At 45.7% G+C, this 24,859-nt stretch overlaps 1 protein-coding gene and 1 long non-coding RNA gene across 19 annotated transcripts in view; one reads left to right on the top strand and one right to left on the bottom strand.

The window, feature by feature from the left end:
* The window catches only part of ATF3 (activating transcription factor 3), a 52,008-nt gene that overhangs the window by 16,830 nt on the left and 10,319 nt on the right, over positions 1–24,859 (bottom strand). The window contains exons 1-4 of one of the 18 annotated variants that reach the window (XM_070055265.1): positions 11,262–11,356; positions 7,542–7,664; positions 6,642–6,741; positions 6,283–6,328 (exon numbers count right to left, since the gene is read on the bottom strand). The exons of 1 other annotated variant lie outside the window; for it this stretch is intronic. In XM_070055265.1, coding sequence (XP_069911366.1) covers positions 6,283–6,328; positions 6,642–6,722 — 127 coding nt within the window. In that variant the 5' untranslated portion in view covers positions 6,723–6,741; positions 7,542–7,664; positions 11,262–11,356. Of the gene's footprint in view, positions 1–1,033; positions 1,136–1,289; positions 1,421–6,282; positions 6,329–6,641; positions 6,742–7,541; positions 7,665–11,261; positions 11,362–24,859 lie in introns of those variants that run through there. 16 more of the 18 variants (XM_070055272.1, XM_070055279.1, XM_070055266.1 and 13 more) reach the window with 16 other exon arrangements.
* Positions 1–24,859, top strand: part of LOC138844944 (uncharacterized) — a 75,571-nt gene that overhangs the window by 43,703 nt on the left and 7,009 nt on the right. The window lies entirely within an intron of this gene.

The raw sequence follows: 24,859 nt of genomic DNA, 5'->3' as shown, positions 1-24,859 counted from the left end.
TTAAAAAATAGAACAACAGAGAGAGAGAGAGAGAGAGATATTTTCCATCTACTGGCTCATCCTCCAGATATCTACAACAGCTGGAGCTAGGGTAAGCTGAAGCCAGGAGCCTGAAACTCCATCCAGGTTTTCCATGCGGGCAGCAAGGATCCAAGCTCCCAAACCGTCACCTCCTAGAGTGTGTACCAGCAGGAAGCTGGATCTGAAATGGAGCAGCCAGGACCTGAACCAGACACTCTGAGGTGGGATGCAGGCATCCCAAATGTTGGCCTGACTGCTGTGCCACAGTACCTTCCCCTAGAGGAAATTTTACTATAATTTTTTGCCAATGTCAAAATTTGGGGAACAGGCAAGAGGAAGCAATTACCCATATTTTCAACACTATTAGCATTTTGGTGTGCTTCATCCCAGTCTTTTTTTCTCGTGCATATGATTTTAAAATAGATTGTACATTACATGAAATTTTGGAATTTGTTCTTTTGCTTGGAATAGTCTGTGGTCTTTATTACTATAATTTTTCTTCTTAAAAATATGTCTTATTGTAAAATGTAGATTCATACAGATGATTACATAGAATATATATATGTGTGTGTGTGTGTATATATATATATATATATATGTTATAAGAATAGAAGACACGGCAAGAGCCCACCACCTAAGTTAAGAAATAGACCATCCCGTGCAGTGCTTAGCACCTCACCTATGTCCATTCCTGCTCACATCTGCCCCTGTCTGCCCCCAGAGGACACCACCATCCTTCCTGCGTCTCAGCACCATAATTGGTGATGGCTGGTGGATGTTGTATGATTTGCTCAGACATTTCTCTCCTTTTCCTATTTAGGGCGATGCCAATACTTTGCCACAGTGCTATACGCACTTCAATCTTCTTTATGGGGAAGGGTGCATCAAACACCATCCTTGCTCAAGTTGCTTAAGTGGGATCAGAGATGGGATCTTGATTTCTGTCTCCAAGTGCTACGCAGGGTGTGGTGGAAGAGAGAAGGACACCCCCCACACACCAAATCGTGGTTACCTTTGCTTTCTTTCCTGACATCCAAACAAAAACCCCTGCAGTCAGTCTCGCCTGCGGAGCAGCACCTGCATGGTGTCTGTCTCTCTGGACTTTCCTGTCCACCTTGGAAAAAAAAAAAAGTGCAGTCTACAGTGTGACGGAGGAGTCTGGAGTCAGAACAGCCAGGCGACGCTTCTATCCGTGTCACAGCTGGCACCTCGGCTCTGGCACCTCTGTGTCAGCTTGGTGGCAGGGGGACTTCCAGGCAGGTGCTTACCTCAGGCTGTACCCAAGCAGGTGCGGAGTCTGTGGTGCTGATTTTCAGAGCCAGTAAGACAGCAGAGCCAAAAGATCCTGGCCGTCGTCTGCTTCCGTCTTTCCCTCATAGGGCACGAGCCTGCTCATGTCCTGTACCAGAACCATGCAACAAGCAGCTAGAGTCTTTCTGGAGTATCTGTCTTAAGTAGGAAGTGCTTGGAATTTTCCTTATATTTTAAAAATAAGGATGTGTTGACTTTAAGTCCCACAGGGATTGTTAAGGAAAAAGAAGAGCTATCAAGTACATTCTGGACTTCTGGCAGTCTCTGTGTTCCAGGCCACATGCTAAGCCTCTTACATATAATGCATTTCATCTTCCTAACAACCCATTTTATGGATGGAGAAACTGAGGCACACAGAAATAACTTGCCAGTAGTTACATAGCTATTGAGTAGCAGAGAGGGCGTGGAGCCCAGGCAGTCTGGCTCCCAAGTCTGAGAGCTTGAACACAACTAATTCATCCTGCCCCTTGCCAAGTGCTCACGGGAGAACTTGGAACACTTTGATGCCACCCAGTGCCTTCATTTAATGGATGTGGGGATTGTACTCCAAGAGGAAAAGCAGCTCTCCATGACCTCTGGATCCTCAATCCTCACACCTACGGGAACCTTAGCAGACATCCAGACTGCATAGTCCCTGTTTTGCCCTCTGCTTAGAGACGTGCTCTGTGATGGTAAGAAGACACCTTCCACCAGCTCAGGGGCATCCTTAGCTCGTGGCTGGCCAGGCACACTGTGCTTGGAGGAGACAGAGTAGGAGAGGGTGGAAGGGCAGGAGCAGGGATGGCAGGAAGGACCTTCATTCAGGTCCCCACGTCGCCACCTCCTCTGTGACTTTGGGTGTGGGTCCTAAAGCTGGTGTCTCCTATGAAATGAGAGGAGAGTGCAATTCTCACAGAGCCGTGGTGCACATGAAAGACGGTGCATCCTCGGGGTTTCTGCGTGGGAGACATTCACTCCATGTTGCTCCCCCTCCCTTCACGACACCTTTGCAGCTGACACGTCACATAGAACTCTGCGATCGCGAAAATGCCTAGATCCCAATGGAAAGTTCCATCTCTCAGGCTGGCTTTCTGCCTGATATGAACAAATTGAAAAAAAAAATCAATCTGCAGCCAGGTCATATTTAGTAATTATTATTTACTGAGCACATACTACATGCCAGGTGCAGTGGTAAGCACTTTTAAAAATACTCAGTATCTTATTTCCTTCTCATAATAACCCTGTGAGGCAGGTGTGATTATCTCAATTTTATGGACGAAGAAACCATAGCTCAGAAAGCTGCTCAGGTCTGACTTTAAAACTACTGTGTCTTCCAAATCTTAGCGAGCATTCTACGTGTTTAGATTTGCTTTTCCTGTTGACGACCGGCACCCGTGCCTCACCAAAGCCTTGCAAAAGACCTAGACGCTTCCAGAGTTGACCTTACGGGAAAATTCCTGCTCTCGGAGTCACAGGCGATTCACACTTGACAAATTCCAGGTCCCTGTGCCCTCTGTGATAACTCTCCTCTCTGCCAAATTTGCAATTATTCTGTAATTTGCTTCACCCACAAGCATAAGCCCTGCTATTGACTGAGTAAACTGAGCAGGGCTTTTTCGACTTCTATTCTGTTTCCCAAAATACGATGAACTGCAATCATCTGATGATGAGCTTGTACTTGAATCTGCAGTGGCTGAGCGTGCAGTGAGTCACTCCGGTGAGTTTGTACCTGTCAGTCAATGTCTCAGATTGTGCCCTATTGCCAGACACGGCACACAGCAGTGTTCTTGGGACTCCTTGGAGTTATGAGGGCAGTACAAGAGCAACCCTTGACCTTGAGGATTTTATAGCAGTGTTTAGGTGACAAATCACCACACGTGTGTGGGGAGCAGCCCGGACTAGACTAAGTTACTCGAATTAAGACTTATTCTATGCATCTGCTCTCCCCCAATATGGCGTTGGGAGAGAAGTAAACAGCTTCCGCACAGCTGCCTCCAGTTCAACCAATTAACTGTAGGACTTGCTCCTGATTGGAGAGCAGCGTACTCGGCGTGTGGGCGGCCGAGTTGGGATTGGCGGAGGAGGACTATAAAGGAGGAGAGAGACGGCATGCACCAGGAACATCTATGGGGAACATCTAGCTGAAGGAACACCCGTGCAGCCCCCGAGAGAGCCGGCCGGCGGTGTGCCGCTCCCCTGCGGAAGTGGGGAATGCGGCCAGGGGGAACTGCCCTTCCACGGAGGTGGAAGGGATAGTAGCCAACCCGGGAAGAACCAGCAGCAAACCCGGGGAGGGCCGAGCAGACGAAAGAACAGCGCAGGGTCCTGTGTTGCTCCTCCACGAAGAGGGGGAGCGACACACGTGAAACTATGTCCAGTACATAGCACGTAGTGGATGAGGGAGATCCTCGACAATTCATAGAAGATGCTTATTATGAAAAAAAAAACTATGCATTTTTTGCATCAAAACCAACTTATATTTTAGTTCTGTTTTATCATGAATTTTTGAAGTACAGGGTGGGGGGGTCAGTAAATATTTTAATGAGAACCTACTATGTGCTGGGTATTGCATCAAGAACTGTAGTAATGCATGCGCGCCCTCCAGGTACTCAGCTTGTGGGGAGACAGACTATTCATTCTTCATTCATACTTCATTCGAAATCAGGAAGATCCACAGCTTTTTCCCCTAGATAGCCCCTGGCCGGATGCAGTAAGGATTAAAGAGCTACCAAGGGCCGACGGTCGAGGTGACTTTTGAGCTGGACATTGAGCTGAGCATTCTCTAGGCAGGGGAGGAAGGAAGGCATTCCAGACGGGGCGGGGCGGGGGGGAGCATCTGAGAAGCTCTGTGTGCCAGGAAGACAGGGGCTATGCCCTCCTCGTCTCCACGCTTATTCCCTGCATCTTGCACAGTGCCAGGCGTGTTGCAAGGCCCACAGCCAGTGAGCATGCAGTGGGTGGAAAGGTGGAATTGTGAGGACACAGAGCATGTCTGGAGCATGGCAGGGCAGGTGCTGGGTGGAAGCGCAGGTGGAAAGCAGGGAGTTGGGGATCGAGTAGGGAAGGGGCTGACTGCGACAGACCTTAGGGTTGTGTGCACTCTGCCCTCCCCGCCAACCCCGGGACAAAGCAGTGGGGGTCACAGGGTCTTGTGGTGGCAGGTGGACACAAACAGATGCTTTTCAGGAAGCTTGATGGGGCAGGGCTGACCGTGGGTTGGGTAGAGGCTGCAGCACTGGTCGGGTGGGGTGATCAAAGTCCAGATGACACAAAGAACAATGGTATCCCCACTGTTAGATGCCCTTCATTCAAAATCAGGAAGATCCACAACGCACAATGAATGCTCTTCCATGTCCTGAAATGACGACAGCTTTTTCCCCTAGACGTTTTCATTGCCAAATTCAGGATCCCTTGGGGCAAGCTGTGGGGAGAGGGGGAATCCCAGCCGCTTTACTGGTGCCCTAAGCAGGTACTTGGCTGGCCTGGGGAGTGAAGCAAGGTTGCCTGAATTGAGGCAGGACTGGTGAGGTGAACAGGAGCCATTGGGTTGGGGGAACTTCCAGGCACATATTTGAAGATTCTGACAACAGTGTGGTATAAGGACAAGCAGAGGAGGGGAGTCCTAAGGTGTTAGGGAGTGTTGAGCTGGGGACCATGGGGACCAGAGATGTCAGGAGGGAGGGGAAAGAGGAAGGAATGGTAGCGGGGTTGGGTCCTAGAGCTCAAGATAGCCCTCTGATTACTGGAAATTTACTGTTAATGACCAAGCACCTTCCAGTCACTGGTTCACTACCCAAATGGCCACAACAGCCAGGGTGGGTCAGGCCGAAACCAGGGGCCTGGAACTCCGCCCAGGTCTCCCACGTGGGTGGCAGTGGGGAGCTGGATCAGAAGTGGTGCAGCTGAGACTCAAACTGGTGCTCATAGGGTATGCTGGTGTTGCAGGCAGTGGTTTAACCCGCTGTGCCACAACACTGGCTCCTGGAATCTGTGTTTTCCCTCGGGCTTCTGATGATAACATTGACCCCAACTATTTTTCTGATTGAGGGAACAGTGTGGTTGGTTATGGAAGAGCTAGGAGAAGCTAATGATCTGGCATAACGGGATGCTGACCAGGAGACTGTTTTTTAAATAAGAGCCTGTTTTCTCAGCGCTATGCCACTATGTAAAAAGGTGTTTACAAACAGTTTATGATTTAGGGAAAGTTGTGGAGACAGGTGATTTTTAGAAGGCAAGAGCACGGCCGGCGCCGTGGCTCACTAGGCTAATCCTCCACCTTGCGGCGCCGGCACACCGGGTTCTAGTCCCGGTCGGGGTGCTGGATTCTGTCCCGGTTGCCCCCCTTCCAGGCCAGCTCTCTGCTGTGGCCCAGGAGTGCAGTGGAGAATGGCCCAAGTCCTTGGGCCCTGCACCCCATGGGAGACCAGGAGAGGCACCTGGCTCCTGCCTTCGGATCAGCGCGGTGTGCCAGCCGCAGTGCGCCAGCCGCAGCAGCCATTGAGGGGGTGAACCAATGATAAAGGAAGACCTTTGTCTCTCTCTCTCTCTCACTGTCTAACTCTGCCTGTCCAAAAAAAAAAAAAAAAAAAAAAAAAGGCAAGACCACATATACTGGAAACTGAATGCAACCACAACTCTACAAAAATATAAACAAAATACAGAATGCAGAAAGAAGAAATAGCCACAACATACTAAGAGTGTTTAACTCTAGATGGCAGAAATATAGGTAGGTGATTTTGTTTCTCTTCCACACACACATTTCTGAATGTTCCAGTTATTCTACAGTTGAGACATGTTAATTCTTAAACAAAGTATACATTTTATTTTATACTGAAAGTAAAAACCGGTATTATTCTGTGCTTCTCAAAGGGTGGCTTTTTCCCAGTCCTGCCATTGAAGGACATCCAAGAGTGAGATTCCATGCAAATCATATCCCGCCCAAATCAAGCATGCCAAGTACCTAGTACCTACCGTGTGTCAGGGGCTGAGATGGAAGACAGGGAAGAATCATTAGTTTCTAGGGGGTGGGGGTGGGGGTGGAGAATGGAATGATCAATTAGTCCTTAATAAACTTGGTTTTTGTCCTGCTAAGCCTAGCAGTGGCTGATACAAACAACAGGAAAACAAACAAACAAACAAACTCTAAGTGTACTCATCTAGGCTGTGAACACCATGGAAATAACATAGGACCAAGGTTCAAGTCCTGGTTCTGTACCAACTGAATACTGCTGGGTACCTCCCCGAGGGTCAGATTCCTCCTGTGTTCATCAAGGAGGTTGTACTAAGGCGACAGCTTCAGGACAACAGCAGCCCCACCTCCTGCCACTCACCAGTCTGCACAGCAGTAAGGGAGCCAGTAGGACCCACTTTTGCAGGATTGCTGTTGGAGCCATACGTTTATGTGTATACATACAGACACACTTCAAACAGCTCATGGAAAAAAATGAAAGTAAAAGCAGTTTATTTTGGTACAATACTTGTTTCATAATGCATAAAAAAGGAAATGAATATTATGAAAAAAAATTTTGCCCTAAAATAAACTCATAGTTTAAATTATTTTTCTTCATTTATTTGAGAGGCAGAGAGAGCAAGAGTGAGAACAGAGAGAGAGAGAGAGAGAGTGAGAACAGAGAGAGAGAGAGAATACTTCTGTCCACTGATTCACTCCCTAAATGCCCACAACGGCAAGCCAGGACTGGGCCAGGTCAAAGCTGGGAGCTGATGCCTCAGTGTAGGTCTCCCAAGCACATGGCAGGTACTCAGTTACTGGAGCCGTCACCACTGCCCATTCGCAGGTCTGCATTAGCGGGAAGCTGGACTTAGGAGCTGCAGGTGAGAGTTGATACCAGGTACTCTGATGTGGAGGTAAGCATCTTCACCACTAGGCTAAGTGTCCAACCCCATAACCTTTTGGAAGTATCCATGCGTGTGTAGAAAGAGAGAGAATTAACTCAGTATCTCTCAGTAAATGGGAGCTTTCTTATTGTAAATTCTGAAGTTCCCTTCAGTTGCTCAATTCCGTGAATTTCTGGCTCTGTGTCTGTAGTCAGCAAGAACTACAATATCATTGTTCCACTTTGAGAGGCCTCCTCTCTTGCCGTCATTCCTGATTGACCAAGGGTTTTACAGAAGGTGCACCTACCTAGAAGTCACCAAGGGGGTCACGCTGTCCCGTGTGGGACACATCTGGCTGGACATACCAGCTCCTGCCCTTAGTTTCCAACACTTACTCTCTCTTTCCTGGTCTGAAAAGTTGTCACAGTTACATGGGAGTGCTGCAAGGAGTAAATTCATCCACTTCTTCATCAGATATTTATCGAGCGCCTGCTACATGCCAAGCATTGTTCAAAGTGCTGGGAAGACAAGAATGAACAAGGCAGGCAAGTGTGGCACACCTGGCACTTAGCTCCCTGAATATTAATTCATCCTCTTACGTTTAATTTAAATTTAAACAAGCTACAGTGGAAACTCAAGGAGATTCTCGATTCAGAACCAGTGTTGTCTCTTTAGTGTTTCTTTAAAGAAATTGGGAACAAAATATTAGCCATTACTCTTTTTTTTAAGATTTATTTATTTGTTTGAAAGTCAGATTTACAGCGAGAGGGAGAGATAGAGAGAGACAGAGACAGAGACAGAGAGAGACAGGTCTCCCACGTGGGAGCAAGGGCCCAAGCACCTGGGCCATTTTCCACTGCTTTCCCAGGCCGATAGCAAGGAGCTGGATCGGAAGTGGAGCAGCTGGGACAAGAACCGGCGCCCATGTGGGATGCCAGCGTCACAGGAGGCAGCTTTACCTGCTATGACACAGTGCAGGCTGATACTGATCATTACAGAATCCGTGTGCTGGAGAGAAGCCCCTGTCTCCCCTCCCCCTTTCATGTTGGCCTTAACAATGGAGAGGCTGAGTAAGAAGGGGCGCATGCACTTTGTCCCTGACGGGGAAAGCCTCGCTTTCTAACTTCTGCATTCCCCACAGTGCACTCTGCGCCGGCCCCGTTACAAGCCCTGACATGCCGAACCAAAGGAAACACAAAATGAAAATGAAACACATGTTCCACCTGAGTCACTGTCTGTGTTTCTCCTTTGTCACCAAAGCAATGAACTCCCACGCAACAGAGGCTTGTTCTATTTAGGTTCCAAAGCGTCATCTTTGTAATTACAGCACACTATTATAGTTATAAAGTCAACAATTGGAAAACACATTCTTAGAAACATCTCTGTGATTCATGAATATTCGGATGGTGAAATCACAGGGGTGGAATGCTAACCTTGCTAACATCCTGGTGATAAAGATCACTTAGCCGCTAAGATTACGCAGTGAAAAGTTAGCCTTCACGTGCGGCGGGAACCAGAGGTAGAAATCCAGGAGCTACATTGATTGTTTGGAACAAGCTAGGTTTACCATGTATAGCTCCTCTGTTTCTAAGGTAGAAACTCCCTTGGCTTGTCTTCGTTAGCTCGGAAGTACTTACTGGTCACTTCTCTGTCCCTGTCCTGCCAGGTTGGCTAGGGCCACACCCCATAAGCACTTTAGGCCCCAAGCACCTGAAGTGCTGGAGCTTTCAGTTTCTCATCAATCCTTTCATGTCCTGAATTTTTTTTTTTTGCCTATGCAGAGCCTCTGCCTGGAATTTCTTCCCTCCCCTTCCCTCTCCTCCTCACCACCCAACCTCTCCACATTTTTTTTCCACTTGGAAAATTGCTATTTTATTTGCTCTTCCAAAGTCCAGTTCCAAAGTCATTTCCTCCTACAGGTAATGGAATGGTAGTAGACACATCGAGGATCAGCTATGTAAAAATGAAAATGTGGAGCCCCTTGTTTAGAAGTAATAAGAATTTCAAGCTGGTGATAGCAGATCATTACGCCAAGGGCAGGATCTTTTAAGTGCAGCATCCCACAGGTTGCACATTCACAAAGCCAGCCCAGGTTACACCTTCCCATCATTCTTCGTGGATTTTGTCATGTCTCAGCTGTTCAGCTTCTTCCACCCCAATTTAATACCTGTTTCCAAGTTTTTTCTACAGGAAAGCCGGGGCTCTCACACTCCTGGGTCATGTGCAAGGGGTGACCAGTCAGAAGAAATGGAGCCAGGGCCCCCCAAGATTGGTCCAGGAAGTCTCAGGTCCCAGTCAGAGCCCACGAGATGCTGGGAGCCTAGGGCTGGGACTACTTGTTCACTCATTTTCTTGGTGCACTTGAACTTAGGGGGACGTGAACCTGGGGCTGCTGGGGTTGCATCACTGGGGCAGGGAGGGGAGGTGGGGGAAGAGCAGGGACCATAGGGGTTCAGAACCAAGAGATGAGAGGCTGCACGCACAGCCACATTTACTATGGAATTTTCAGCTATTGCATTGGTTAAGGCATTTTGACCTGTTTTTTTCTGATCCTTCCAGGAAGAGTTCCAGGGACTGCACATCTATTTGGTCTTTACATGCACACATTAATATGTGTGTTTCCCCACTGTTCTGTGAGCTCCTTGGGTGGGGGCAACAGCCTATTTTGCTCATCTGATCATGTGCAGTGCTTTGGGTATTATTAAAATCTATTTTAATTTTTCAAATAAATAGAGTAACTGAGATAGGAGTGGTGCAGATTATCTTTTAAAATCCCTTCATATTTTTTCACAATATGTATTTTCCCTCAACCTTTTGACAACACCTTTCAAATTTTTTTCCCCACCAAAATGAACTTATGTTCTAATTCCATTGTCCATGAATTTTTTCAAGGACCCTAGTAGAGATGGCAAAACAACAGTGGACAGCCTCATCTCTGTTACCCCAATTTTTGTTGCAAAATTTAACTGGCCTGTGAGCCCCTGCCACACTCATTCCATTCAGTACACACTATGTCCACACGGCCCAGGGGTCCATTAAGAGGTTAATTCAGCTCCCAGGTGCTGGCAACACTGCTTTTTTTCCCCTAAGCTGGAGGCCTTTGGGGCACCCAACAGCTTCAGCCACTGAAGCACATTGACACCCATTGGCCTGTACATCTCCCACGACCTTAAAAGGGGCTCAGGGTGGGAAGGGTCATCTTCACTTCATAGCATGGGAGTTGAGGTGCATCTGGTGGATTTCAGCAAGCTCTAGAGCACATACAGGATGGCCCACTCACCTCAAGTGGCCACTGAGCACTTGCACTCTACCTAATCCCCAATGGAGATGTGCCTTCAGGGGAAAATTCACCCTGGCTCTTGGAGACTTAGTATAAAAAGAGAACATAAACTCCCAGTCATGGGTCCTACATTAATTCCACGTTGAAATAACATTTTGAATAAATGGAGCTAAATCAGATATTTGGTGTTGAAATGAATTGCACCTGTTCATGTGTGTTTTTATCCACATGGCTACCACAACACCAGCCACGTGTGTGGCTCACGCTTGATTTCCCTTGGATCTATGGTCACACAGCTTGGCTCATGCTGTTTCTATCGAGAGAGTCAAGCTCTCCTCTCCCCTCGTGCCATACTCAGCTCAGCTGTCTCTGCTCTGTCTCCTTCCCCTTTGCTCCCTGAACCTTCCTCCCCCATAAGACAAAATGCGTACGAGGTGGACTGTTTAAGTCTGCCACTTACAGGCCTCTGCTGATTTACAAGGGCACAAAATAAACACACTGACTCTGAACTTTGGAAACTTGTCAGGACTTTTAGGTCCCTATCCTCTGAATATTTACTTTTTAAAAATGTTATCTGTATTTAATTTTAAAAGAAAAATAGCCAACCCTGGCTGGGGAGTTAAAATAAAGCATGTTCTAGCCCTTGTCGATCTCTCACTAAATTCCTGCCGCATGTAGACTACCTGGGATGAGTCTGGGCTTCACTCATCACCTCCCTGGTCCCTGTGTACAGGGCCTACTCGCCAGCTGCTCTTCACCCCCACTGAGCCCCAGACAAGGGAAAATGGATCTCAGCTACAGGAAGAGAACTACCTTAGACAAAGAGAAGACTTACTGTCTGTGGCAGTGTGGATGTTAGAACAGTCCTCCATGGCTTTTACAGAGATCTGTATGCCTCCAAGTAGGCACTCATCTTTAGGTAATTCAAGGGCTACCTGCAAATAAGGAGCTGTGCTGGGTGAAACATGAGAGCTCAAGGATTCTGGGAGTGGCTCTTTTCAGAATTGGGGACTCTTTGAGGATCCGTAGAACGAATAGTGGTGACTGACATAAATTCATATCCAGAGACACAGCCACACAGGTATGCTTATGCACACTTACAAAGGCTTAAGAGCATTTATCTGTCAAGCTGTATCATCAACAGATGGATTAGGCTGGCAGCACCCCCACTGATCCACCCTAGGGTCCTTACAGATGGGACCACCACACCCCATGGGCCTCTTGCTCTGATGGAACAGGAAGCACACAGCCCACCCTGGAAATGGAGCCTGAATCCGTTCAAGCCCCTAGAGCTGTACCATTTGGAAATTTAGGGGATAGAGGAAGTAATGAAATGATGCTACAAGGATACAATCAGACAAATACAGAAGGGGGGAAATTCTACCTAGCACATTACTTAACTTCTTCAATAAGTAAATAGCATGAGGAAAAAAAGGGAGGAGAAATTAAAATGGATTAAAAGAGACTTGAGACATAACCAAATATAGTGTATAGACCTTGTTTGGATCCCACTTCCTTCAAACTAATTGTAAAATGACATTTCAAGGGATACTTTTTGAAGCACTAACATTGAGTAGCTAATGAGGTAATATCAAGCAGGTACTGTTAATTTTGTTAGGTATGTTGGGATTATTATTTTCAATGCTCTTATAAGTCTTAAAAAGGAATATAATTTTAACACATGGATGAACTTTAAAAACATTATTTATTCTAAGTGAAACAAACCAGACAAGAGAGGACAAATACTGCATGAGTCCACGTATGTGCACTATTTAGAACAATGAAATTCAGAGACAGAAAGTGGAATATGGTTACTAGGGGCTTGGTTGAAGGGAAATAGAATGATGCACATGCCTGGGGCCTGGATGGTGGTGATTGTTGTGCGTCATTGTGCAGTTACTTCATGCTACTGAATTGCACACTTAAAATGGTTAACATGGTAAATTTGATGTGATGTATGCTGTACAACAATTTTAAAAGAAGACTTTATCTGTTAGTTAGAAAGATACCCTGAGATGCCTTCATTTGTTTTAAAGCAGGGTTTTGGCTATCTGAGGGTTTATATGTGTACATGTATGTTTGAAAATCTCCATAATTAAAAATTTTTTTAATGATCACAAAATGCCTTGCTATTAAGGATAAACAAATATAGAATATCTTCAAAAGTTCATGAAATATGCGTATTATTAAAAAATTATGCATGGATTTCAAAATTTTTGCACCAAAGTAAACTTTGTCTTTTAATTTTATTTTCCATGAACTTTTTGTGCAAACCTGTCCACAGACATAACAGAGCACAGTGGATTGGCACAGTGGACCAAGGACAGGGTTGTGAAAAGCATTCCCCATGATTAAGCCATTGGCGTCTAAAGCAATTGCTTTTTTTTTTTTTTTTTTTTTTTTTTGACAGGCAGAGTGGACAGTGAGAGAGAGAGACAGAGAGGAAGGTCTTCCTTTGAAGTTGGTCCACCCTCCAATGGCCACCGTGGCTGGCGCGCTGCGGCCGACGCACCGCACTGATCTGATGGATGGCAGGAGCCAGGTACTTACCCTGGTCTCCCATGGAGTGCAGGGCCCAAGCATTTGGGCCACCCTCCACTGCACTCCCTGGCCACAGCAGAGAGCTGGCCTGGAAGAGGGGCAACCGGGACAGAATCCGGCACCCCGACCGGGACTAGAACCCGGTGTGCCGGTGCTGCAAGGCAGAGGATTAGCCTAGTGAGCTGCAGCGCCGGCTGCATGCTTGCTTTTTCAAAACTGCCTCTTGACCTCTGCCTTTGTGGGAATACCCGATGCCTTTCTCAACCAGCTTGGTGAGTTTCTGGATTATGTTTTTCCCTCACATATAAGCCAAGATCTCACTTTAGTTTTGCCTCCTTGCAAGAGGGCCTGGTGGCAGTTGTTGAAGACAGATCAAAGACTTCTGTCTAGCAACAGGGGTCCTCTGTCTAAGGAGCAGGGGACACTGCGGTGCAGTCACACAGTCGGCTTCTTTAAAAAAGATGGGTCTTGAAGACATCTCCTTAAGGACAGGAAAAGCATGCCAAGTAGAGAAATCAGAATATGCAAAGGCATGCAAGCACAGAGGATTATGTTTCCCTGCAAAGAGGGAATGTAGACACATAAGGGAAGCTGACTCTGGGGAAGTAGATGGAGTTAGAATGGGGGTCATCTGGAATGTCTTGCTATGTTCATTCATTTTACAGAGCATAATAAGGGCCGGTGTCTTTGCAGAGACAGACACTGTGCCTTTCCCTCCTAACTTTGAGAATAAGGATGATGAAGGGAAATCTATACCAGCTGCACATCCTGGGACGTCTGGCTATGGGTTCAAAGCTGTGTGTCACACTCTGAGCCCCTAATCCTCCTGCGAAGTCCAGCTTTACAGAGGTGGATGGGACCAGGAAAAGTACAGGAGACCTGCTTAAGTAATAAAGGAAGATTCCAGACTCAGAGTAAGGTTTGGTACATGAAACCAGATCCAGGGGCAAGCACTGTGGCTTGGTAAGTTAAGAAACCAGATCCATCCAAAAGGAATATGTCTCACTTCTGTGCAGTTTCTCCGCATTATCGAAATGGTCAGCACACTTACCTTCTAGCCAACAGTAAGAGCAAAGAAAACACATTATCTTGCCCCTCTAATGTTGCCCATGTTCAATGCTAACTTCGTAAGACTTCCACCAAGAGGCCCATTAAGCTTAGGTTACCATTTAAACAAGAGCCCAGGAAATGTGCCGTTCCTGCAGGAGTGATGTGGCTGGAGATCATGAAATGACATCTGCAGTTATGGCTCCCATGTTCACAGTGAATTCAACTTTTAAGTGAGTGTTCTGCTTTAAAAATGGAAGTATTCTGTGTTCAATATAAAAGAAATCAGACAGAAAGGAAGTGTTGAAAACTAACGGTGCCCACCCACATCCTGGCTCCTCTCAGAGGCTGCTACCTTCAGTTGGCTCTCTTAAAAATGATGTGGACAGTGCACTTCCTAACTCAGTAATATGTTTGTAACTATGCGGTCAGTTGAAGACTCACCTCTGTGACACAGAGCTTTAGACACAGAGAAGATTTAGCTTTCTCCTTCCCTCCCCCCAGCTTTAGTCCTTTGCTTGGTTTCCTCTGCATGTGGACACAATGCACTTGATCCTCCATCTACAAAGCCCCTTCTGATGCCTGCTGTGTCAGTAGAGGTGATCAGCACAGTTTCCTTCTTTCCCTCTCTCTCCCTCTCCCATTATCTGCCACCTATAGCTTTAATTTTGCATCATGAATGAAAATGTTGGGCAGGCATTTGGCCTGATGATTGAAGACACCCATTGGGGAGCCCACATCCCATATTGGAGTGCCTAGGTTTGAGTCCTAACTCTCCTCCCTATTCCAGCTTCCTGTTAAATGTACACCCTGGGAGGCAGCAAGACATGGTTCAAGTACTTGGGTTACTGCCACACATGTGGGAGACCTGGATGGCGTTCCCGGCCCCCAGCTTCAGCCCAGCCCAAGCCTGGCCATTGCAGGCAGTTGGGGAGTGAATCAGGGGGTGGGAACTTGTGTTCTTTCTCTCTCTGCCTCTCTAGTGTATTTAAAAACTTAATTTTTAAAAAAAGAATGAACATTTACAATCAGCTGCTCTGTCACCATAGTTAAATCTTCCTTGCTTTGTGTGTAGGTTGATTTTAATAGTGATACTGATGGCCGGCGCCGCGGCTCAGTAGGCTAATCCTCTGCCTAGCGGCGCCGGCACACCGGGTTCTAGTCTTGGTCGGGGCGCCGGATTCTGTCCCGGTTGCCCCTCTTCCGGGCCAGCTCTCTGCTGTGGCCAGGGAGTGCAGTGGAGGATGGCCCAAATGCTTGGGCCCTGCACCCCATGGGGGACCAGGATAAGCACCTGGCTCCTGCCATCGGATCAGCGCGGTGCGCCAGCCGCAGCGCGCCAGCCACGGTGGCCATTGGAGGGTGAACCAACGGCAAAGGAAGACCTTTCTCTCTGTGTCTCTGTGTCTCTCTCTCTCACTGTCCACTCTGCCTGTCAAAAAAAAAAAAAAAAATAGTGATAATGGGGGCTGGTCTTATGGCATGGGGGTAATGCCACTGCCTGTGACACTGGCTTCCCATATGGGCTCCAGTTCATGTTCTAGCAGTTCCACTTCAAATCCAGCTCCTTGCTAATGGCCTGGGAAAGGCAGTGGAAGATGACCCAAGTGCTTGGGCCCCTGCCACCCATGTGGGAGAACCAGATGAAACTCCTGGCTCCTGGTTTCAACTTGGCCCAGCCCTGACTGTTGTGGCCATCTGGGGAGTGAAGCAGTGGATAGAATGTATCTGTCTCTCTCTGTGTAACTCTTTAAATAAATAACTCTTTAAAATTGTTTTTAAAAAAATGGAAATGAGGCCGGCTCCACCTGCGGCACTGGCACCCCGGGTTCTAGTCCTGGTTGGGGTGCCAGATTCTGTCCCAGCTGCTCCTCTTCCAGTCCAGCTCACTGCTGTGGCCTGGGAAGGCAGTGGAGGATGGCCCAAGTGCTTGGCCCTGCACCCGCATGGGAGACCAGGAGGAAGCACCTGGCTCCTGACTTCGGATTGGCGCTGTTCACAGGCTGCAGTGCGCCTGCCATAGCGCGATGGCCATAGTGGCCATTTGCGGGGTGAACCAACAGAAGGAAGACCTTTCTCTCTGTTTCTCTCTCTCTCACTGTCTAACTCTGCCTGTCAAAAAAAAAAAAAAAAAAAAAAGGAAATGAATTAAGTGAACATTATTACAGTTTTGTAAATTTGGACCTTACTTTCATCTTGACCCAGCCACAGTCACCATTCGTGTATCACTTCAAGGAGAATCCTAGAAAAAACAGTCAAATGGTTTCTCTCCTATAGCACAGCTTCAAATGCTCAAAGCAATGCTGTATATGACTTGGTTTTAAATAGGAAAAATTATTTTATTTTTAAAAAGCACAAATATGTCTGCTTTTTCACAGAAAAAAAAAAGCCATATGTTTTTGATACTTATACTTTTAAAAGGGAAACTGTTGCCCAAATGTGAAGGCAGCTGAAGTGTGATATCATTTTGAGCATTCGGAAGGAGGGGGTATGTGGACAGTAGAGGAAGGAACAAAATCCAAAGTGGCCCAAGTGGGAAGTCAAGAGAGAGTGTTCAAAATGGGGAAATCAAGAAATTGGTGGTGTGCGCAACATTATTTATAAATATGGAAAAGAGAAAGTTAAAGGAATTGAAAGTTTTTGCTTTCTGGGAGTGGGAATGGGGTGGGATTGCATGAACTGGGAGATTGTTTTTTTTGTTATAGGCCTTGTTGTATTGTTTAACTTTTAATTTTTTTTTTTTTTAAAGGCAGAGAGAGAGGGAGAACTCTTCCATCTTCTGGTTCACTCCTCAAATGGCCTGCCTTGTGGCATAACAGGTTAAGTCACCTCCTGCGATGCTGGCATTTCATATGGGTGCCAGTTCTGGTCCTGGCTGCTCCACTTCCAATCCAGCTTCTTGTTAATGCACTTGGGGAAGCAGTAGAAGATGGCCCAAGTACTTGAGTCCCTGCCACCCACTTGTGAAACCCAGATGAAGCTACTGGCTCCTGGCTTCAGCCAAGGCTAGCCCTGGCCATTGTGGCCATTTGGGGAGTGAACCAGTGGACAGAAAATCTGTCTCTGTCTCTCTCTCTGTAAGTCTGCTTTCAAATAAATAAATAAATATATATATATTTTATAAAATGGCATAACATCCAGGGCTGGCACAGTCCGATGCCAGGAGCCTAGAACTTCATCCGGGTCTCCCATGTGTGTGGCAGGGGCCCAAGTACTTGGACCGGAAGCAGAGCAGCTGGAAATCAAACCAGCATTTGTATGGGATGCCAGCATTGCACGCGGCAGCCTAACCCTCTGTGCCCCAATGCTGGCCCCGCCCACCCATGTTTGACTTTTTAAACTTTGTACATGTATTACTATGATATATGTGAAAATTAAATTTTGGAAGAGTAAATATCCCACTCATCTCACTTGCAAGGTGACCCCTGCTGACCCATTGTGACAGACAAGAGCAAGGCACTGAGAAGAGGAGCCAGGTCCTGTCTTGTTGCCTGGTGGCAGCCCTCCGGGTATGACATGTGATTCTTCGTTGGTAGACCCCAAGCCAAGTGTTAGCAATCCAAGTCTTTGCTGTTGACCAGATCTGAACTTCCCTCTGGTGGGCTGATACCAACACATCTGTTTAGGAACTGTCAGTGAGCAGGGAGAGATGTGTGCTGGGCATCCTCACATTCAGAATGTGCATTTTCACTCAACCCCTCCTTTCCTTTAGTTTTTTTTTTTTTTTTTTTTTTTTTTTAAAGATTTATTTATTTGAAAGGTCAAGTGGTAGGGAGAGACGGGGCGAGACAAAAAAAACTCTTGGACCTGCTGGTTCCCTCCCTAAATGGCAGCAACAGCCGGAACTGGGTCAGGCCAAAGCCAGGAGCCAGAAACTCCATCTCCCACATGGGTGATGCTGGCATCTCAAGCGGCAGCTTAACCCGTGGTGGCATGACCCTGGCCCTTCGATCTCCCTTTCATCCAAATCCACACGCTGCTTGCAATCTTTCCATCTCAGCTTCTTGTGATTTCAGGTTTTCTTTCAAACAATCTTCTCAAGGTGGGGGGCAGCCACCTGGCTTCAGGTGCAGAGGGAGTTGCTGGGGGCCGTCACACCTTTTGGTCCAGACCTCTAACTAGTCTCCCTGGTTTCAGCCTTACCACTCGCACTCACCTCCCACGGTCACTGGGGCCCCTTCGGAGGTGCTAAATTAGTTAATTAATTATTACAATTATTTAATGTGCCCCATCTCACACCTCCCGTCTTCCACATTTATGTTGATCTGATCTCTTGTCTGCTCTTCTCCATCCCCTTGTCCTTTCTGTCCTTATAACTGAATGCATTTTGTTTCTCCCTTCAGTGTTATTTTTCAAGACTTGGAGAGAAAGAGAGGACATTTGAGTGGACTGATGAATGGGTGACCGCATGGTCAATGCTAAATTGGAACTGAACTTGCACCTGACTTTAAATGGAAAGGCTGGCTTTTACTTATCATTTTCTTCTGCCCTCTGTCATAAGTTCACAGTCCAGGGTATTTCCCTGTTAGCAACACTTTGTCCCCTGGCCAATGGCTGCTTCCCTGAGTCCAGCCTGTGGGCTTCTAAACATGTGAGTTGGTCACAAGAAGTCCAGGCCAGCAACTGTGGTTTACATCATGTAACCTGCTCCCACGGCAGCAACCCCAACTTCTGCAAACATCTGCTTGCAAGCCAGTTGTTTGGAGTGCAAAACATTTTCCCATAGAAACAGTATAATAAAGGAATATTTTAATCTCCAAGACAGCTTGTGAAAGTCTACTTCACTCAGATACATATCAGAGGTACCAGTGTTCTTTATTTACTAATGCACTCATCCATATTTATCAAACACCAACTGTGTTTAATTTGACTGTTATATTATTATCATAAGATCCTACCAAACATGATCTTTTAAAGATGTCACTTTTTCTCAATTAATAGCTTGCATTGTTTTTGACTTCCGAATGTTCCTCTCTTTCTCAAAACATAATCTGCTCCATCCTTCCCCCAGCTCACTCCTCTCACCTTCAGGGGAAAAGGGAAAGCTGGCATCAGAGCACATGAAAATGCTCATTTGTCAGAGGCAATAAGCTCCCGGCAGTGCCTTTCTCGCTCCCATAGAGGGTCCAGCCCAGGGTCACCAGGAGAAGTTGCTCATTGTGCTTTCCCAGGGTGCTCTAATGACTTGAGAGAAAGTGGGAGTCAGGGCCGATGCTGTGGAGCAGCAGGTTTAGTTGCCAGCAGCCCATGGGGGCGCTGGTTCAAGTCCTGGCTGCTCCACTTCTTCTTTTTTTTTTTTTTTTTAATTTTATTTATTCACCTGAGAGGCAGAGTCATAGACAGAGAGAGGGAGAGAGGGAGAGAGGGAGAGAGGGAGAGAGGGAGAGGGAGAGAGAGAGAGAGAGAGAGAGAGAGAGAGAGAGAGAGAAAGGTCTCCCATCTGCTGGTCCATTCCCCACATGGCTGAAATAGCCAGAGCTGGGTCAAGCCGAAGACAGGAGCCAGGAGCTAGGAACTAGAAGTCTCCTTTGGGTCTTCCACATGGGTGCAGGGACTCAAGCTCCTGGGCCATTCTCCACTGCTCTCCCAGGCCATAATTAGAGAGCTGGATTGGAAGAGGAGCAGCTGGGACACAAACAGGCACCCATGTGAAATGCTGGTGCCGCAGGCGGAGGTTTAGCCCACTACGCCACGGTGCCAGCCCCGCTGCTCTGCTTCTGATCTGGCTCCCTGCTAATGTGCTGGGAAAGCAGCAGAAGGTATCTCAAGTCCTTGGGCCCCTGTACCCATGTGGGAGATCTGGATGGCGTTCCAGGCTGCTGGCTTTGCCTGGCCCAGCTCTGGCCATTGTGGCCATTTGGGGAGTGAACAGCAGATTTGTTGCCTCCCAGATGCATTAGGAGAAACTGAATCAGAAGCAGAGTAGCTGGGACTCCAACCAGCCACTCTGACAGGGGATGTGGGAATCCCAAGCGGCAGCTTAACCCACTATGTCACAAACACCCACCATCACATTGTAATATTTTTGTATGCCCATTCCTGTCTGGCTTGCAGGGGACACATGAGCTTTGTGGCAGAGATTTTAGACTCTCACCAAATTAAATTCTTGGGCACTTTCTCCAACACTGTTCTGACCAGGATTATCCACCCAAGATGGCAAACTCAAACAGATCATTCATTCGTTCTTTCATTTCTTCCCCAGGTTCAAGTGTCCATGGCAAAGCCTGAATACCTGCCTAAAATCATTCAGTCTCAGGTTAGAACGTGCTGCTCAATCTCTATGCAGGGAGAGACGTCAGGGATTTTGATTGTGAAAAAAGAAAAAAAATATTTTTCTTAAGGGCCTGTTTCGGGAGCAGGCTTGCAGAGCTCTTGGCCAAGGGACAGGTCTGTTCTTCCAAGGCTTCCTTCCGGCACTCAGTTTCAGTGACTCTTGTGACATGGCAAAAGCTGGATCTCATGACCAGCGAGCTTTTCCTCCAGTGCTAGTGACTGTGACTAAAATAGGGCTTTGAGGGGGGGAGCCCACACAACCCTCCCCTGGGGGAAGTTCTAAAAGCCGCACTGCTTTGTAAGGATGCGATGGGGTTGAGAGTGCAGGTGAGGAGCCTCTTCTCTTAATGAGATCCATAGTGTGTAATGTGCCAACGCCCTCAACAAGCTCACTTCACACGGAATGGATGGGGGTTGGGCACGGGTTGGCCAAGCTCCATGAAGGAAGGTGCAAAATGCAGGTTAACATAGTAGATAGTAGGGTTGCCAGGTAAAAGTACAGGATGTGAATTTCAGATAAACAGCTGATAATATTTAGTATAAATATGTGTATGCATATCTATGTATATGTATGACAATATCTGTATAAGTGTGTCCCATGTAGTGTCTGGGTATACTTATGCTAAAAATTCTTTTTTACTCAAAATTCACATTTACCTGGGTACCGTATTCTTATTTGCCAAACTTGGCACCTGTAGTTGCGGGGGAGGAGGGAGATTTTCTTTGGGCTTAAGAGAGTGTTGTTTGCTCTCTGAAGCTCCATCTCAGTCAGAAACCAGTGTGCTCTGTATGTTCATTAGAAGACTGAGTAACATTCTACTGGCCAAGTTCTAATGTCTAATGTCTCTGTGCTAGAAAATTTTAAGAACTGTATTTCTTTGAGAATGTGCAATTATATCCCTTATCCAGAGGCTATCTGGCATCTTCAAATATCAGATCACCACTAAGTGGTTATTGCATGGCTAAGTGAGATATTTCAGATGCGTATTAAGCATGCCTCAGGGGATTGAGTAGTTGCTTTTAATTTGTATGGTTTGCATTTTCATAGCATAGGCCATATTTTGTTTCTGCTGTCTCTTTTCAAACCATTAATAATTGTAGCATAAAATATAACTTTTTTCATAGCAGTGCAAATGTCTAAGGAACCACAAATATTTTTTACATTTTTAAATTCAATAAATCCTACTTCCATTGGTAAAACATCAAGGACAACAATAACAACAAAGCAAAACTCCTACGACTCTCATAAGAGATGCCAGGGGATTCACATTCATTTAGTTCACTCTGGGCACTGGGGAACTTATTTCCTGTATCTACTCGAAACTGATTTCACTGGGAATTTATCTGAGTTCTCGGTTGTGTTTGTTTTGTTTTTGTTTTTGAAAGGCAGACAGAGAGAGGGAGGCAGCGGGAGACACACACACACACACACACACACACACACAAAGAGAGATCTCTCATCTGCTGGTTCACTCCTCAAATGCCCATAATAGCAGGCTGAGCCAGGGCAAAGCTGGGAGCGGGGAACGCAATCCAGGTCTCCCACATGAGTGACAGGGACCCAAACACTTGTGTCATCACCTGCTGCTTGCTAGTGTGTGCATCAGTAGGAAGCTGGAATCTGGAACAGAGGTGGGGCTTGAACTCAAGCACCCAACTGATATTGGACATGGGCATCCCCAGTGGTGTCTTAACTGCTATGCCAAATACCCAATCTAAGTTACTGGTTTTTGAGTTTTCCTCTGCAAAGGAGCAATGGGGAGCAAACTGGGAAGTGGCTGGGGTTTCCACTGGAGGCACACCCACCAAGAGCAGAAAAGAGTAAGCAAGCACAGATGCCCCACTGAGACATGTGACAAAGAACCCAAAGACCACCACAGTCAGGATGCACTTCCCATAGGAGCCAGCCCACTCTGCCAGCCCCAGTGGGCAGCACCGTGTCACCAAGGCATATAATAGTGCTGTATATTCTCACATAAAATTGAAATTATGTTCAAGTCAAAAGTTTGGCTTCCTATTCTTCTCCAGAAAGGGCACCATGGCACTTTTAAATGTATTTTTTATAGCTTTGATAATTCCAGGCAATGTTAGACTTTGCACAGAAAATTGGAGTACTGAAATGTGAGATAATTGCTGGCTTGCCACCCATGGATAGGATACCAGGACCTATGTATGCTGCAGTAATAGACAACTCCAAAACAATGTCACTGTGTTCAAAGATGAAGTTTAATTCTTATTCACACTATTACATATCAGCTGGAGGAATCTTATTCTGATACCCAGACTGATGGCACAGCCACCCTCTGCATAGAACATGGCTATTCTACCCCGGGATGTTCATTGAACAGAAGAGCAATTCAGAGGTTAGGGTGATTAGATGACTTTGCCAGAAAGGAGACAGAGGCAGTGCAGAAACCAAGGTCTTACAGCTCTCATGCCAGTGGTTACTCCCTTCAGCAGATACAAGGTATGTCCTAGGCTGACTGCTTCCCAGGGAGACTGGGGGTAAAGAAAGCTCCAAGCTGAGCCCCAAAAGTTCAGGCCTTCACTTTTTGACATGTTAGCCATCCTTCACTCACCTACTGCTTTATGCACTGGGGATACAAAGGTGATCGAAACATGGACAGTCTCTCTCCTTGTGGGGCTAATGGCTTATTATGGGAGGTGTTGAGTCTCCCAAGCTTGGGGAGAGACAAACAACCTTGGAGCTCTAGCTCCTGGAAACTCCTGTTATGGATAGGGGAGCTGAGGAAAAGGGTGGGACCACTGCACTAGTGGGAGAACAGGGAGGAGTGATCTCCAAGTGGGAGAGAGAGGGAGAAAACAACTATGATTTCCATTTGAGAGGAGCCAGCAAACCCAGATTCCAAAAGACAAAGGAATCTAATGCTCAGAAGAACAGTAAAGTCAATAACCAGGGCAGTATTTTTACTCTAGATTGAAACTAATTTTATAGGGCAGCCTAACAAAGAAATTTGAGTGATACATTTGAGATGTCAAAAGAGATGGATAAGTTACAAGACAAAATAGGTAGAAATACTTTGAATAGCAGGTAGTATGAAAAACAGCCAACTGAAAACTTCAGAAATGAGTAATACAAATATCGAAATTCAAAATATCCTAAATGAAAAAATTCCTGGCATAGATAAAATTGAAAGGTGCATTAGTGAAGTGAGAAAATGTGCTTAGGAACCTACCCAGAACATGGGCAAAGGAGAGAAAGTTTTAAAAGACACAATAGATAGATTGATGGATGCAATCTAATAGGAGTTCTGAAGAGAAAAGGAGGGAATGACAGTGAAGCAATATTTGAAGAGATAATTGTTGATAATTTTCCAGAATTGAAGACTTTAAATCAAATGTACACTTGAGTGCCAAGCAGGGAACTAAGAATAAGTTTGTACCTAAACACATTGTAGCAAAATTGCAAACCATTAAGGATACAGAGATAATCAGAAGATAACAGAGATAAAAGATGTATTACCAACAAAGGAATGAAAATTAGTCTGAAGAAAGCTTTTCAAAGGCAACAGTAGATTCTAGAAGATAATAAGGGTAATATGTTCAAAGTGCAGAGGGAAAATAATTGTCAATCTAGAATTCTGTACCCTGACAAATAGACATTTGAGACATCCAAAGATCAAGAGAATTTCCAACTAGACTGTCACTAAAAGAACTAGTAAAGGTATTATATTTTGATAACATAATTAACTACTGATTGTAAAAGAAAACCTATTTTTATGCTTACAAAGGGCAAGAAACAAAAAGAAGGGAGACAGGGTTCAACATGTAACTAAAAAGTACTGGGGCCCTTGTTGTGGTCAAAAGGACAATGAAAGTTCTACTTTAAAAGAGTATTCAGTAACACCAAGATGAAAAACCAGATACACTGGACAATAAATAAGTAAAGCATTCACCTTAGGAAAGTAGGCAAAGACAAGAGAGAAATCTAAACTAGAACTCAGCAAATAATAAGCATAAGAGAAAAGCAACAGAAATTGTATGATGGGTAAAACAAGAAGTTGATTTTTCAGAAAAGTTTACAGAATAATAAACCCTGAGCGTAACTGATCATGAAAAAGAAGAAAAACACAAATAGAAAATAGGAATAAAAAAGGATAGACATAGATTCAGAGAGGATTTCAAAAAACATAAAAGAATAATAATGACAACTCTATCTCGATAACTATGGAAACCTAAAAGAAGTGAATAATTTTCAAGAGAAAAATTGGTAATTTATTCACATGAAAACAGAATAAAGCTTAGCCACTAAATTAACTATTATTCAAAAGTTCTCCAAAGACCCCAGGCCCAAAGGGTTTTGCCAGATCTTCAGAATACAGATAAACCCTGCTTTAAAAGCAAAAACCAAAAGCTGTTTCAGAGAATGGGGGAAGGAGAAGGAAGAGGATTGCCCAGTTTAATTTTTTGAGATATTAAAGTCAGACAAGCACAATATAATGAGAGAAAATTGTAACAATATCACTTGTCATGTAAATACAGAATCTTTAGAAAATGTGACCATGTAGTAACTATTTAATTTCAAGAGTGAAAATGTAATTCAAAAATAGA

This window comes from Oryctolagus cuniculus, chromosome 13 (genome assembly GCF_964237555.1).
Source record: "Oryctolagus cuniculus chromosome 13, mOryCun1.1, whole genome shotgun sequence".
NCBI lineage: Eukaryota > Metazoa > Chordata > Mammalia > Lagomorpha > Leporidae > Oryctolagus > Oryctolagus cuniculus.
The sequence above is the reverse complement of the archived record's forward strand: the minus strand, read 5'-3'. Positions and strand labels throughout refer to the sequence as shown.